General features: G+C 44.5%; 1 protein-coding gene across 1 annotated transcript in view; it reads left to right on the forward strand.

Annotated features, from left to right (window-relative positions):
- The window catches only part of TAFA4 (TAFA chemokine like family member 4), a 128436-nt gene that overhangs the window by 96841 nt on the left and 16085 nt on the right, over positions 1–15510 (forward strand). Inside the window, 1 exon segment of the mRNA XM_053378742.1 lies at positions 14899–15054. Coding sequence (XP_053234717.1) covers positions 14899–15054 — 156 coding nt within the window.

Consider the following 15510-nt stretch of genomic DNA (forward strand, 5'->3'; position numbering starts at 1 on the left):
ACTGGCTGGCCAGCTTGCCCCATGGTCCTTGGACTACAGCTCCCATCATCTGGAAGGTGGTGGACTTTCCTTCACTGGAAGTTTTTTAACAGAGGTTGGATGGTCATCTGTTAGAGATTCTTTAACTGTCCTTCCTGCATTGCAGGGGGCTGGACTAGATAACCCTTGAGGTCCCTTCCCGCTCTACAATTCTATGATTCTGTCCCGGACCACTGGTCATGCAGACCACAGGTTAACAACCCCTGCTTTTAACCCCAAAGAGGAACAGCTGGTCGTGACCTTTGGATGTCATCGGATCAGGTCCTTGTCCAGCAGCAAATACAGGAACCCTGTAACTTTGGCCACTTTTAAAATTAAATTTCAGAGCCATATAACATTACAACACAGGATTCTAATATAAGCCTGTGAGAAACTGTGGGCTGCTTTTATGATTCTTGCAGCATTATCTGTCTCTGATGATGATTTTATGTAGCTCTTGATTCATGGCTGCAGAATGGGATCCAGTGGAATGTAAAATGCCAGTTATGTTTTTAAAGCTGTAATTCAAGAGCGGCAATAAAGGAGAAAGGTTCGTTTCCTCTCCGCTTGCATCTTCACACATGGGCCTGCATGAAAAAGAATATATAAGCATTCAGTCTTCGAATAGCCATGCAAGCAAGGTGGCAATATTAAACCTTTGAAAGTGTTCTTTCAGATTTCTTTTTTTAAAAAAAGTTTTGGGCTGTTTAGACTTTATGGGTCATTATTTTATGGTAAACAAGTGGATTTTGAAACTTGGAACAGTTGGGATATCGTTCTCATCCGTTTCATCTGAACAAGCCCAAGACAATTGTGAAAAGTGATGTAAGGCCTGCTATAAAAATGAGCAAAACTCTGAAAGTAATTAAACAGCATTTTCAAGGCCGAAGGCCTTTCTGGAGGATTAATGACTAGCTGAGAAGCACTTGATAGCCTCCACCCAGGACATTAAGCCAGCCTGATTGCTTGAAACATCTTCCGGCAGTCCAGTCATCTTAGATTTTAATGCATGCCTCTCATATTAAAATGTCATTTCTTGTTTCCAGACAAAGTAGATTGCTCTCGAGGAAGCCACCTCTGCTGCCTTTGCAGTTCTATAAAATGCATTTGCAGATTATCACATCGTTCTTGATGAACAAGGAGGGAGAGAGAGCAGTTGCTCATGTTGTTCCTCTTGAGAAATCAAGAATAACTGTGGGCTCCCTTGCGCTGATCTTTGCTACCATTCATCTTGATTTGGTGCGACTTTAGCCCACATTTTTTTTTTGCCTGCAGTGTCTGCACAAGAAGCACATCTCGGAGGCGGCGTGTTCCATTACGAATTCCATTATGAATTCAATTATTCTCGAAAGAATCCCATTTTGAGAAGAGATCAAATCAAACTTCTAGTGTTACAAAGTATGCACTGAATTATCTTTTTAATTAATACTGGGACTTCTGTGGCTCAGTCATGTCCTTGTGCCCTCCCTCAAAAGCATTTGTCAACTCCCCTTATACAAAAGGTAATGCATGTACTCAGATGAGCCAATGTTCCACTGGTTTGTTTATAGATAATACTCAATTCACGGGATGCGGATGGCGCTGTGGGTAAAAGCCTCAGCGCCTAGGGCTTGCCGATCGAAAGGTTGGCGGTTCGAATCCCCGTGGCGGGGTGCGCTCCCGCTGCTCGGTCCCAGCGCCTGCCAACCTAGCAGTTCGAAAGCACCCCGGGGTGCAAGTAGATAAATAGGGACCGCTTACTGGCGGGAAGGTAAACGGCGTTTCCATGTGCTGCGCTGGCTCGCCAGATGCAGCTTTGTCACGCTGGCCACGTGACCTGGAAGTGTCTTCAGACAGCGCTGGCCCCCGGCCTCTTGAGTGAGATGGGCGCACAACCCCAGAGTCTGGCAAGACTGGCCCGTACGGGCAGGGGTACCTTTACCTTTTTAATACTCAATTCATCGCTTGATCCTTTTGTCCCAGGACTTATTAAATGGATGATTTGCAGGGTTAAGTACCAGAGTGGCCCTTTAATGCATTATCATCATCATCATCAATAAATAAATTTATAGACTGATTTATGGCATAAAGCTGTAGGAAGAGATTTACAGGGTGAAAATAGAATAAAACACAGAAACACAAACTCTAAGAACAATAAAGTCTATGCAACAAATTCTAACCCAATAAAGCCATCCATACAAATTCTAAAAAAAGAAAGAAAACATTTCACCAAATATAAAATTGATCTTCCATAAATGACTGGGTTATACCTTACAGAAAGCCTTCCTAAACAAAAATGCCTTTAATGGGCACCTAAACACCACCATGCTAGGTGCCTGTCTAATTTAGGCTGGTAGCAGATTCCAAAGAGCTGGAACTGAGATACTAAAAGCCCAGTTTTTAACACAAGCAACATTCACCTCAGGGGCAGTGTCCCATATCATGGGCAAGGCAGTCTCCTAGATACCTGGTTCCAAATTTATGGCTTTAGATGGTCTCAAGGGTGGAGCTGAGTGGAATGAACTGAGAGGGAGTGGGGACAAAATGAAGGGGATTTAATAATGGGTGTATGGCTCAAGATAGAAAGAAATGGGATCATAAAGTGGCTAGGACTCCTTTCTCAGGTGTAAAACAAAAAGATTTCAGATGCAGTTCTACTGTGGTGGTGGAGAGAACTAGAAGCAAGTGAACCATTTTATCCAGAAGCAAGTGAACCATTTTATCCAGAACTTCCATTGGCAAAGTGGAAGTGAGGGTGGATGAGGGCTTTCATGCTTCTCCACCTGTTTTGCAGGTTAAAAAAAATAAATCAGGGAAAATCTCTGTCCAGTTTGGGGACATGTGTGGCTGATCTAAACCATTCCTTCTGATCCAAACCATTTCCTGGTCTTTCCCTGGTATACCCCTGAACCACCCCACTTCCTTGATTCCTACCAAGATCAGAGCTTGGGCATTTGCCAAGACAAGGCAAGTGAGGTCTCTGAGGCAACAGAAGAGAGGTATCAGACATTTCATCTCCCTCTCCAGTGGTGGAACTCGCTCCCTGATGTTGTAAAGAGAGATCCAATATATTTTTGGGTTCAGGACATCCAGAAGCCCTAGTTTTGCAGCATAAATTTGGTTTGTGCTTCTAAAGGAAAGAGATTTGGTGGCCTTAGAGAGAGGTATGTGAACAAATTGGTTATGGTCACTTAGTGGGAAGAGGATACAAACCATAGAGGTTTCAGCTTATATGATTGCCTTCTGGAATGTTGTATCCATCCCAGACCTTTAGGGATAGGGGCAAGTATAAAACCAAACTAAACACATTAACAGATTCAGAATCATAAGAAATGCATAAGGGCTTCATGGTGAAACTACGTAGCAAAAAGCCCTGCACCCTTCATACCTGTTCTTTTAGAGTAAGCATTAGGACCCAAGAGATTTGTAAAACTGCATCATGACACTTATCTCTATTCAGAATTGCATTGTCACCTGTATACAATAATGTCCAAGATGAATCAAACTGAACCCTTAAAATAAGGGCATTGGAAGCTTGAAATAAGATCACAAAACATTGTAGGAATGGATGTCACACGTACAGGGCATATTTTGGAATTGGGCCAGCTCCCAGCACCCTGACAAAAGAGATACCTACTTGTGTATTAAGTTCTAGCTGACCTAAGCTGGCAGAGATGTCCTTAGTTTTATTTTTCATTTCTTATGGGTTACTTCCCACCCAATTTCTATTTGTATACAACAAGTCTCCACTTTGCCGGCTTGGAGCACCCACTACTGTCAAAGCCTCTTTGATTAATCGACCACTCCAATCCAGTGCTGTGCTCCTTTTCTTGGTGAAGCTTTTGGCTCGCATCTGATCTAAGGTCACCCACGCTACTTATTTTCAGGGGACTTTAATCTCCATACAGATGTGGCCTCTGACACCCACCAAAGAATTTAGTGTGCTGTACAGTCTGCTCCTGTGTTGTCAGCATTTTCCTTTGCTAGTACACATGAAAGGTCATGGTTTTGATTTAGTTAACTTCTTGGGTCTCTCATTACCAGAACGTGAGGTCGCACACCTTGATTTCAAATACACTTCTAGTTTATTGCACCCTTATGATTCCACACCGATAAATTGCTTGTAAGACGCAGGTGGTTTCCTCAGCTTGTCACTTTTCAGCATGAAGGGTAGCAAAGTGGATCGGTATTTGTTTTCCACCTATAATACAAGCACATGGTAAATATAAATAAAATCTCCACACCTTTGTCATGCTAGGAACCTTGTCCCTGTCAAACTGTTCTTTTGTCTTTAAACTCCTTCTTGATATTCTTCCACAAAGATTCTGGACTTCACAGACTCTCCCACCTCACTAAGCCCTGTTTTCAGCTTACTGGAATGCAATAATACTGGCACTATAAACTTTTTGAGTGCCACTGTGTCATACCATTTCAGAGGTTAATCAAGAACACACTGTCTTCCACCCAATTTTAAGGACTTTATTCTTCAACATGCGAATTTATAGCAAGCGCCTTCCACTTTCTATCCTTCCCTGATATCTCATGGAATTCACTTTCTATGATCTTCTCCATTCCTACTTCTCAGCTACACTAGCTTGCCGAGTTGTGGCACACTGATTACAAGATGCTTTGAGGCTATTCATGAGCTGGTCTCTCCTGCTGTAAAGCTGTGCCATTCAAAGAAAGAGCTGGAAGCTTTTGTTGCTTGGGAAACGATTGGGTGTCAAATGGGCGGGAGAGGAAACCCACCAGCTTTCTTTTCTGTTCATTCTTTTTGAAACACTCTGCCTTGGAGTATTTGACTGCAGGCTGCAAAACAGGTAGCCGACATTGGCAGCTAGCCTGTTTGCTGAACGGATGGCTTTTGGCATTCAAAGGTTGTAAGCGGTTCTCCAGATCCAGAACAGGGCCTTTTTGAAATCTGAACATGGGTGAGACAAAGGCATGAAGGGCAATTGTGCTGACTCTGGGCTTGCTCACTACAACCAAGTATCAAAGAGCAAACATGAACAAATCATCCAACCAGGGTGACAGCTTGGTAGCCAAGCGCTAGCTTTTACTAGCCCACCATGACAATGAGTGACTCTAGAGCTCCCAGCTGAGCAGTGCTCATTTCATCTCCTCGTTAATAACCTTCGTAAAACCTTTCTGTTTAGCAAGGCTTTTGGAATACAAATGGTTTTAAGATCCTCCATTGATTTGTGTTTTAACTTGCTTTACTGAACAGTTTTTTATCCCTGGACAGTGTCTACTTGTTCTAATGGCTGCCTTCCCCCTTTTCGTATTTTGTTCCTTATAGTAAGTTTGTTGTTGTTTCCTTGAGTTTTTAAAGGAGAGATAGAAATGTTTTAACTAAATGAAAAGAGAGCCAGAAATAAAATATTTCCCCATCGGGGAATTACTCTATCCCTTTAACCATTTTGCTTGCCTTTTCCTGCACCATTTCCAGCTCAAAAATATTCTTTTTGAGATGAAGCAAGCAGAACTGTTTGCAGTGTTCCAAGTGTAATTAAACCCTGAATTTGTGTAGAGGCATTACAATAGCAACAGTTTTATTTTTCCTCCCTTTCCTAATGACTCCTGGCATGGGGTTTGCCTTTTCTGCATCTGCCACAGTCCGAATCAACATTGTTGTCAAGCTGTCCTCCACAGCTCCACACATTGGATTGATGTTTCCATTGAGTTATCCGTTACTACCCCAATATTTTAGTCTATCGTCACCAGTTCAGAACCTGCTAGTTGGGTTTGTTTCTTTGTGGTCCCTACTTCACTCCATCTGGTACGTAGGCTGAGACCCTATCTGTCTGCAGACTGTCTCGCCAGAGTGGTACATGCTCTGGTTATCTCCCGCTTGGATTACTGCAATGCGCTCTACGTGGGGCTACCTTTGAAGGTGACTCGGAAACTACAACTAATCCAGAACGCAGCAGCTAGACTGGTGACTGGGGGCGGCCGCCGAGACCATATAACACCAGTCTTGAAAGACCTACATTGGCTCCCAGTACGTTTCCGAGCACAATTCAAAGTGTTGGTGCTGACCTTTAAAGCCCTAAATGGCCTCGGTCCAGTATACCTGAAGGAGCGTCTCCACCCCCATCATTCTGCCCGGACGCTGAGGTCCAGCGCCGAGGGCCTTCTGGCGGTTCCCTCATTGCGAGAAGCAAAGCTACAGGGAACCAGGCAGAGGGCCTTCTCGGTAGTGGCGCCCGCCCTGTGGAATGCCCTTCCAGCAGATGTCAAAGAGATAAACAACTACCTGACATTCAGAAGACATCTTAAGGCAGCCCTGTTCAGGGAAGTTTTTAACGTGTGATATTTTACTGTATTTTTGGTTTTTATGGAAGCCGCCCAGAGTGGCTGGGGAGGCCCAGCCAGATGGGCGGGGTATAAATAATAAATTATTATTATTATTATTATTACTGACACTGAACCATATTTCCCTTTGGATTGACCATTTCCCCAGTTTGGAGAGATCCTTTTGGAGTGTTTTGAACTCCTTTATGTTTTTAAGATCCTGAATAATTTGGTAGCATCAAACTTAGCCATCTCACTGTTCACCCCTGAATCTAGGTTATTCCTGAGCAAGTTGAAAAGCACCAGTCCCCACAATTTAGCCCACTAGCACACCTCCACTGTGACAACTGTATTCCTACTCTCTGCTCCTTGTTCTTTAACCATTTATAAAGTTGAGCTGCCTTTAATGAGCGACTTTGTCAAAAAGCCTCTTGAAAGCTGAAGAATATAATGTCTGCTAGATCATCTGTATCCACACACTTGTCAACACTCTCAGTGAACTCTAAGAAGTTAGTGAAATGGGGCAGAGCTTTGCAGAAGCCACGTTGATTCTTCTCCAGCAAACCTTCTTTGCTCAAGCGATCTGGCTGTGTCTTTGCCGAAAATGGGGAAAAAAAGGTATTTGACAGTGTTTGTGTTGAGTTGGCATGGATGGGCACTTCCTGACAAGCCCAGGGTCTTAGATGGGCCCATCGCCATGCCTACCACCCCCACAATGCCCAGCACTGCTGCTACCTACAACACCACTACATATTGCCACTGTCAATCATGCACCTCCATCATTCCTACTGGACTGGGGCTTCATCTGCACTATACAGTGGTACCTCGGGTTACAGATACTTTAGGTTACAGATGCTTCATGTTACAGACTCTGCTAACCCAGAAATAGTACCTCGGGTTAAGAACTTTGCTTCATGATGAGAACAGAAATCGTGCGATGGCAGCAGCAGCGGGAGGCCCCATTAGCTAAAGTGGTACCTCAGGTTAAGAACAGTTTCAGGTTAAGAACGGACCTCCAGAACGAATTTAAAGTTCTTAACTCGAGGTACCACTGTACATGTAGAGTCATATCATCCCATTTTAAACAGTCCTGGCTTCTCCCAAAGTACCCTGGGAACTGTTCAGGGTGCTACGAGTTTAGTTGACTTCTGTTCCTCCCCACAGAGCTATAATCCCCAGAGTTCTTTGGGAAGAGGGATTGACTGCTGAACCACTTTGAGAATGGCTGTTCTGTGAAGGGAATTGGAGGGTCTCCTAACAATTCTCAGCAGGCTTATCAAACTACATCTCCCAGGATTCTCTGGGGGACACCACGGCCACTTAAGTGGTATGATACTGCTTTAATAGTGCAGATCCTGCTCAGATTGGTAGAGTGGGATGAATTTCTCCAGCCTTCCCCTCGCATGTTTCCTTGTACTCTTGTCAATTGAATGCCCTGATAGGACACACCACATGCCATACTGCATATAAGACCCAGCCAATGACATCTTGTTTTCTCCCTTATGGCACATCTGCAGTTCTCCATTTGTTAGTTTCTCCAACCGGCTCTCTCCCCCTCCCCACATTACTCTCTGCAGACAGTTGTTTTGAAGTGCCTCTGACTTATGTGAGACCGCAGCTGTCATCTTCCAGCATTCAGCTCTGTGGTGAAGCACAATGCTCCCATTGCTGTAATTTATCTGCACTTTAGCTTTCAATGTGAGTTGTTTCAATTTCATACAATACCTGCCGTAAATTTACCCGGTGCTCAGTGATCATAGTATATATCCGTGTTGATACCAAAATGCATGTGTAGGTATGGTTGGTGCTGGCAGGCGGTGGGGGAGAGCTATTGTCCAAGTGGTGAATCAGTTGAATGGCACATATCTCATAGCCAGGCTTAAGCTTTTCAGTGACCTCTGCAAGCAAACCAAGAACAATGCCTTTACTCAAATTTTGCTTTCAAGGCCTTTCTGAGAGGAGAATAGGAGCAATCAAGAGAATATTTGATCTCACTGCAGGAAAAAATAAAAATAAATGATGGTCCAACTATACTTATCAATAAGCTCCCCAGTCTCTGAGCAGTGACAGATCCTGAGGGTTCCAGTTCTCTCGGAATGAAGATCATGGGTATCTTTAGGGAATTTGGGGTACCGTATATGGGGTGTTAAGGTAGTACCTCTGGTGGGAGACACACCATGCTCCTTCTGGGGTAGTTTGTCTACCTTTGGTCCCCACCCTACACTCAGCTCTCACCTGTGGCTCCTAGAAGCTGCCAGCATACAACAGCGAACAAACCCCAGGAAACTGCTTTAACTGACTGGCTAAATCAGGTGAGGGTAGCCAATGGGTCTCAAAACCTTGGTGATTTCGGGATTTCCCCTGCATACAAAGACAGGCTCTGGCAGATTGAGCAGTTGAGACCAATAGTAGGTTCAATGGTCAAGAAGGCGGTTTCTGCACATGATGTAAAGGGAGGTGAGGGGCAGATGGGCTAGACAACCTGGGAGGGAAGCTCATCTAGGAGAAGGAAGACTTTGATCCTAAACCTCTGCTGTCTTGTGGGATATCTTCAGGAGAAGAAAGGGCTAAGGAGTTGCCTCCTTCAAGCAACTCCTGCAGCCAAGCTCGTGCCAAATGTATTGCTCTGCTTTCATTAGGACTACATCAGTAAGGCTGAGATAGCCCAGGACCTCCACACATACTGTCCAGGATTGTGTACCGGAGAGGTTACTTCAGTGCTGCTAACACAACAGTTTGTCTTCAACTCCAGAGGTACAGTCCATTGTCTCTTGAGACAGATGGGTACCAACAACAATATACCATCTGAGCATATTGATTCTTCAACATCAACTTCGTTGGACTGGTCATGTTGTATGGATGCCTGATGATCGTCTTCCAAAGCAACTACTCTATTCCAAACTTAAAAATGGAAAGCGTAATGCTGGTGGTCAGCAAAAGAGGTTTAAAGACTGTCTCAAGGCAAATCTAAAAAAATGTTGTACAAACAATGACAGCTGGGAAACACTGGCCTGTGAGCTCTCCAGTTGGAGAACAGCCTTTACCAAAGGTGTCATGGGCTTTGAAGACACTCAAACTCAGGACGCAAGGGAGAAACATGCTAAGACGCTTGGCAAATCCACACCGTGATCAACTCCCACCCAGAAACCAATGTCCCCACTGTGGAAGGATGTGTGGATCCAGAATTGGCCTCCACAGTCACTTACGGACTCATTGTTAAAACCGTGTTTATGGAAGACAATCTTACTCGGCTACGAGTAATCACCAAAAAAGAAGAATGCAAACAGCATTAACAACCCCCATAGATCTTGCTTCCCCTTCAGGTATCCATGATAGCTCCCAATTCCAGCGCAGAGCAAACACATCTCTCTCTGCACCTTCAGCCTGCTTTAAGGACCACACCTAGCAGCAACTCTGGCTATTTATTGTTCTTCTACCTAGGATCCCTCAGCCTCCAGCCAAGTGAGGATAGTGGGGCGAGGTAGTGCCTCCCATCTTTCCTGGAGAGCACCAGCACTTAGTTCATTCTTTGATATGCTGATGAGCACTTAACTGGCCAGCCAAGCCATTACCTGGAGGAAGGAACTGGTTTGACAAGCTTCTCCTTTTATACTCTACCCTCAGACACAGGATCACAAGGTCTGGATCCAGGATTTCATCCAGACTGACACCCCCACCCTGTATCATATCACAGGCACACTAAGACCCAGTTCGTATGTCTGATGCTGTACTGTTTTTAATATTCAGTTGGAAGCCGCCCAGAGTGGCTGGGGAAACCCAGCCAGATGGGCGGGGTATAAATAATAAATTATTATTATTATTATTATTATTATTATTATTATGTTAGAAGCTGTGGTTCATATGAGAAGTACAATACAATTTTAGAGAAGTTGGTGAAAGAAGATATACAGCCCAGTTTGTTCAAGTTTCCATGCAAGTTCCTGCCTTGTGGGTTACACTGCTTAGCGAGCAGGCCACTATCATAACATCACGACAAGCACAAATATAGATGTATGGATAATCTCTAACAATGAAATCAGTTCCACTTAAATAGGATCTTCCAAAACTGATACTTGATACCGTGTAAGATCTTCTAATCTAGGCAGTACTAATGTTTCATTGTAATTATATTTTCATACCCTTTTTGAGTATCTGGAGGTCCTCATGGATTTTGAGGGTCATTAGGACCAGAGGCTCTCAATGTTTCTCTTTTTTGAGTACAGGCGTCCCCCCACTTATGTGAGGGTCACATCCCAGGCCCCCGTGTGCATAAGCGGAATTGTGTAAAGCCTCTAAATACCTATTTTTCACTGCTCTCCAGCTGTCTCTCCAGTCCAGACCAAAATATGTAGAATTTAAGGTCTGGAGATTGCTGGAGGCAGTGCAGGAAAGCAGCTGCTCCTACATTATCTCACATGTCAGCAGTTTAGCAGGGAGGCTGAGCAGCCCAAACAAACCCCACTGCGTCTCTGGTCTCCTTGGGGCTTCCTCCACCCTCAGTGACATCCTCTTGGGGCTCAGGGGACAGTCTCCACATGAGCCATGAGGACTTTCCAGCTCTCTCCCACCACTTCCTGGCTTGATTCTGTTTATTCCGCCCCCCCCCCCAGCACTGCGAGTAGAATGTGTGTAAATGGGTGGTGGTGGTGGTGGCTAATATTGTTATGTGTTCCTCACTTTCCTCAGTGGTGGCATCCCAGGGTCATTCTAATAAGTTTAGTTTCCTTTGGAGTGCTGCAAACTTCATTGGGTTGTAGCAACATCTAAAGGTAAAGGGACCCCTGACAGTTAAGTCCAGTTGCGAACGACTCTGGGGTTGCGGCACTCATCTCACTTTCAGGCCGAGAGAGCTGGTGTTTGTCCGCAGGCAGTTTTCTGGGTCATGTGGCCAGCATGACTAAGCCGCTTCTGGCAAAACCAGAGCAGCGCACGGAAACTCCATTTACCTTCCCGCTGGAGCGGTACCTACTGTATTTATCTACTTGCACTTTTTGGCATGCTTTTGAACTGCTAGGTTGGCAGGAGCTGGGACCCAGCAACGGGAGCTCACCCCGTTGCAGGGATTCAAACCTCTGACCAGCAAGCCCAAGGCTCTGTGGTTTAGACCACAGCGCCACCTACTTAATATAAACAGATTTTGTCTACTGGAAGCAAGCAGAATCCTAAAAGCAGGCAGCAACCTTGAAGGTGCTGCTCCTAAAGCCAGCTCACTGCTATAAAACTCCCTGTTTCTGATTCTCTCTTGGAAGCCAACATGCAACCTCCTTCAGACTTTCTCTGCCCCATCCACTAAACTGGAAGGTGCCACTTTTCCAAACTCCAGTGATGATAGAGTGGCCACTTCTGCATCAATTCCCCCTCCCACAAATTGAAATGCTTTGCCAAAATAGAGGACAAAAGAGGACACAGGTTTTCATAAAATTTGTATATGCTTGTATATGCTTGTCTTGATTAAAATTTCAAAACAATTACTGTAATTTAAATAGAAACGCATTACATCACTCCATACTGGGGAAGAACATGAGCAGATGGCCTGTGTTCCCATTAAGTCCACTTTCTAGGTGTTCATGGGGGAACTTCCAAGCTCCCCCCCCCCCGTCTTATGGTTATTGACCTTTAAACCAGATTTGCCTTGGTCAACCCTTCAAATAAAGAACTCTTTCAAACAGAGGATTGTCCTCTGCAAGGTAGGAGTCCCTAACTGGGAATTACAGCCTAAAGACTTGAAAGAAGAACTCTCACTTCTCAGGAATCAAGGAAACATCTCCTTCCATTGAGGAAACATCGGCCAGTCATCCTTGACTATGAGAAAGCCATCTGCCTAACAGAATAATCTCCAGTCTCCATAACAACATCCATTCTTGATAGTCATGTTGTTGTTGTTGTTTGCACAATTTTAATCTTCCGTTTATTAACGCTTGAAAGTGTTCGCTGGAAGATTTTAGGGACTGATCTTTCGGAACAGAGAAGGATGCAGCCGTGATCTCTTCTTATTCATTTCTCAACTTACAATGAGTGCCTCTGTTTCCCAATGGAGCCCTTTTATTGCTATTACTTAGGTATCAGGCGCTGCCATGAAAACACACAGCCTGCCAATAAACATAATACAGTGGCTGTGAGAGACACTTTTATGCTGTGATCAACGTTTTCCCAACTTCCTGTAAAATGCATTATGCATCTCGCAGCTGTAGCATATTTTGTTTAAAAGTACAGTGGGGGCAGGGGAGGGTGGAATAAAATCTTACATTTTTTAAAAATACATTATTCAGCGTGAAAACAGAAGACTACATTTCCCCTTGCATAGCTTTCAGCCCACCAACCTTGGTCTGCATGCCAGTTAACAGATCACACCTTATTACAGATATGGAAGTTATAGAGGCAGAGGATTCCAGTGGCTTGGCATTGGATCTCTGTTTAAATCCCAGAATGGCACGACCCTGCATTATTTTGGGCAAGTTGTTTCCCTCCCCTGCCATACAATTAATATTAGTGTTATAGCATGCACTAATAAGATAAGATAAGATGTTATATATTGTGGGGGGAATTCCCCCCTAGAAATTAATAATTAATAAATGATAGGAGTTTGATGCAATGACGAACCTAGACAGCATGTTAAATAGCAGAGGCATCACCTTGCTGACAAAGGTCCATATAGTTAAAGCTATGGTTTTCCCAGTAGTGATGTAGGGAAGTGAGAGCTGGACCATAAAGAAGGCTGATCGCCAAAGAATTGATGATTTTGAATTATGGTGCTGGAGGAGACTCTTGAGAGTCCCATGGACTGCAAGAAGATCAAACCTATCCATTCTTAAGGAAATCAGCCCTGAGTGCTCACTGGAAGGACAGATCGTGAAGCTGAGGCTCCAATACTTTGGCCACCTCATGAGAAGAGAAGACTCCCTGGAAAAGACCCTGATGCTGGGAAAAATGGCGGGCACAAGGAGAAGGGGACAACAGAGGACGAGATGGTTGGACAGTGTTCTTGAAGCTACCAGCATGAGTTTGACCAAACCGCGGGAGGCAGTGGAAGACAGGAGTGCCTGGCGTGCTCTGGTCCATGGGGTCACAAAGAGTCAGACACGACTAAACAACAACAACAACAACAACAACAACAACAACAACAACAACAACAACAACAGGTGTTTGATTATTTGGGACGTGAAGAGAGAAATACCAACGGCAGAGGAGTTCCTGAGCTAGCTTATGCAAAAAACAACCTGACCAAGTTAGAGCCATTAAGAAACAACACAGGCCACTGAGAGCCATTGGCAATACATTGGGCTCATGTTTTCTAGTCACAGGACAAGCAGAAATGTAGATAAGCCCAGTGCATGTACATTCCACTACTCTGGATTCCTATACATGCCTATGTAGAAGTAAGTTCCATTGATTTCATTGAAGCTTGTTCCCAGGTAAGTGTGAGCAGGCTTTCAGGCTTTCAGTGCTTATTACGCACTCCTATGAATGGATATTCAGAAATAAGTACTTTGGAGTTCACTTTCAGCTGAGTGGGTATAGGGATGCAGCCTTAAGTACTTAGCTCTCATTACGGTTTCCTTTGGCGAGCAGACAGTTAGGGGGCCTTGACATTTTGTTCTGTGTAATGAAAGGCAAGAATAAAAACCCAACAAAGGACATTGCCACAGTTATCCAGCGGTGCACTTACCCGAACAACTCCAGGATGCTAGCAAGACTAACTAGCGACAAATTTGGAAGGAGGCTGCAGTAATGGAGAACTTCCTTGCACATAAGATAGGAAGTGCTTCTATTTGACGCCCCCGCAACAAAACAAAAGCAAGCAATGCTTTTGGCTTAACCTAGCCAGACATCAGTTTAATATGATGTTTTAGAATACATTCCTACCACTGAACTCAGTGGGACTTACTTCTGAGGAGATGTATGGCTGTTCAATGCTGTGAGGTTAGGCACAGGGGTTGTGCCATGAATTCCAATCACATTGCTCCTATGAATGGTTTTGTTGGTTGTCAGAAAGAGATCTGAGAGTGTCAGCGTGGGCGTGGCTGTGATAATATTGCCTAGAATTTGTCACTAAACTGATTTTTATTTTAATTTTGGGTAGGCCTACTCCAACAGAGATCCAGAGAGTCCCAAATGTTGGATGGCTTCCTCTGCAAGTGAAAATCGAAGTTGTTTACCAACACCTTTTCCTCCCATTCTTGCTGTTCTGATTTTGACTATGTATTCCCACCCCACCCCAGTTTGGTTTAAATAACTGGATTTTGTTGATTATGGTGGGTTAAATCCAACAGTCACTGCATGAGCAGAATGATGTCTGCTCATGCTGTGGCATTTTTCCCTTCCCTGCATTCCCCCTAACTCCCAAAATCTTCTCCGGAGGGTTGAGGGAAGCTGCAGAGCAGATAGGATGGGCAGGGAGGAAGTTGAATGAGCTGAAGTTGTTCTGTTTCCACAGTGACTTCACGGGACCCCACTCAGTGTGTTGCATTGCATTTTCCATGTAAACTGCTTTGATAATTGGTCGCAGAGGTGAAAAGCAGTGTATAACTTCTCCAAATAAATAAGCAAACGGTGCCTTTGGTAACCAACCGCAGTTGGCTCAGCAGAACGTCCCTTTGTCGTCAACAGGCCACCACCAAGTTAAGCAAGGGACCTGCGAAGTGGTGGCAGTGCATCGGTGCTGCAACAAGAACAGGATTGAAGAGCGGTCGCAGACGGTCAAGTGCTCCTGCTTCCCAGGTCAGGTGGCTGGCACAACAAGAGCGCAGCCCTCCTGCGTCGAAGGTAAGCAGCTTCAGCCCCATTTGTCACACCGGCTTAGAACCCCCCCCTCCAAATCTCCTTGATGGTTTTGATTTCCTGCTGTCTGGGAAAATAATAATAATCCTCCCCTTTGTTAAATTTGGACACATTTCTCTTTGTTAATGATAATGAGTATGTGCCTGAATCATGGTGCAATTAATCTCCTTAATTTATGTACTCGCCCGTTTGGTGCCAGGAAGATTTCTTGGTCGGTTTTATTCCGTTTCTTGTAGTTTTGAACTGAAGATTGTAAAGCAGAACTGGAACCAAGGGAATTCAGTTCTCACTTTGTTGTTCTACCAGGGAGAGGCAGGTGATCCTCATGACACAGGTTTTCTTGTGCCAAGCAAGGGCAGATCAACCCAAAGGTTAACTATGCTATTAGGGTAGTCTCAACCAAAATCAGATCAGGGCTATACGGTAGTTCAATTATCAGTG

Source organism: Podarcis raffonei, chromosome 2 (assembly GCF_027172205.1).
Source record: "Podarcis raffonei isolate rPodRaf1 chromosome 2, rPodRaf1.pri, whole genome shotgun sequence".
Classification (NCBI taxonomy): Eukaryota; Metazoa; Chordata; class Lepidosauria; order Squamata; family Lacertidae; genus Podarcis; species Podarcis raffonei.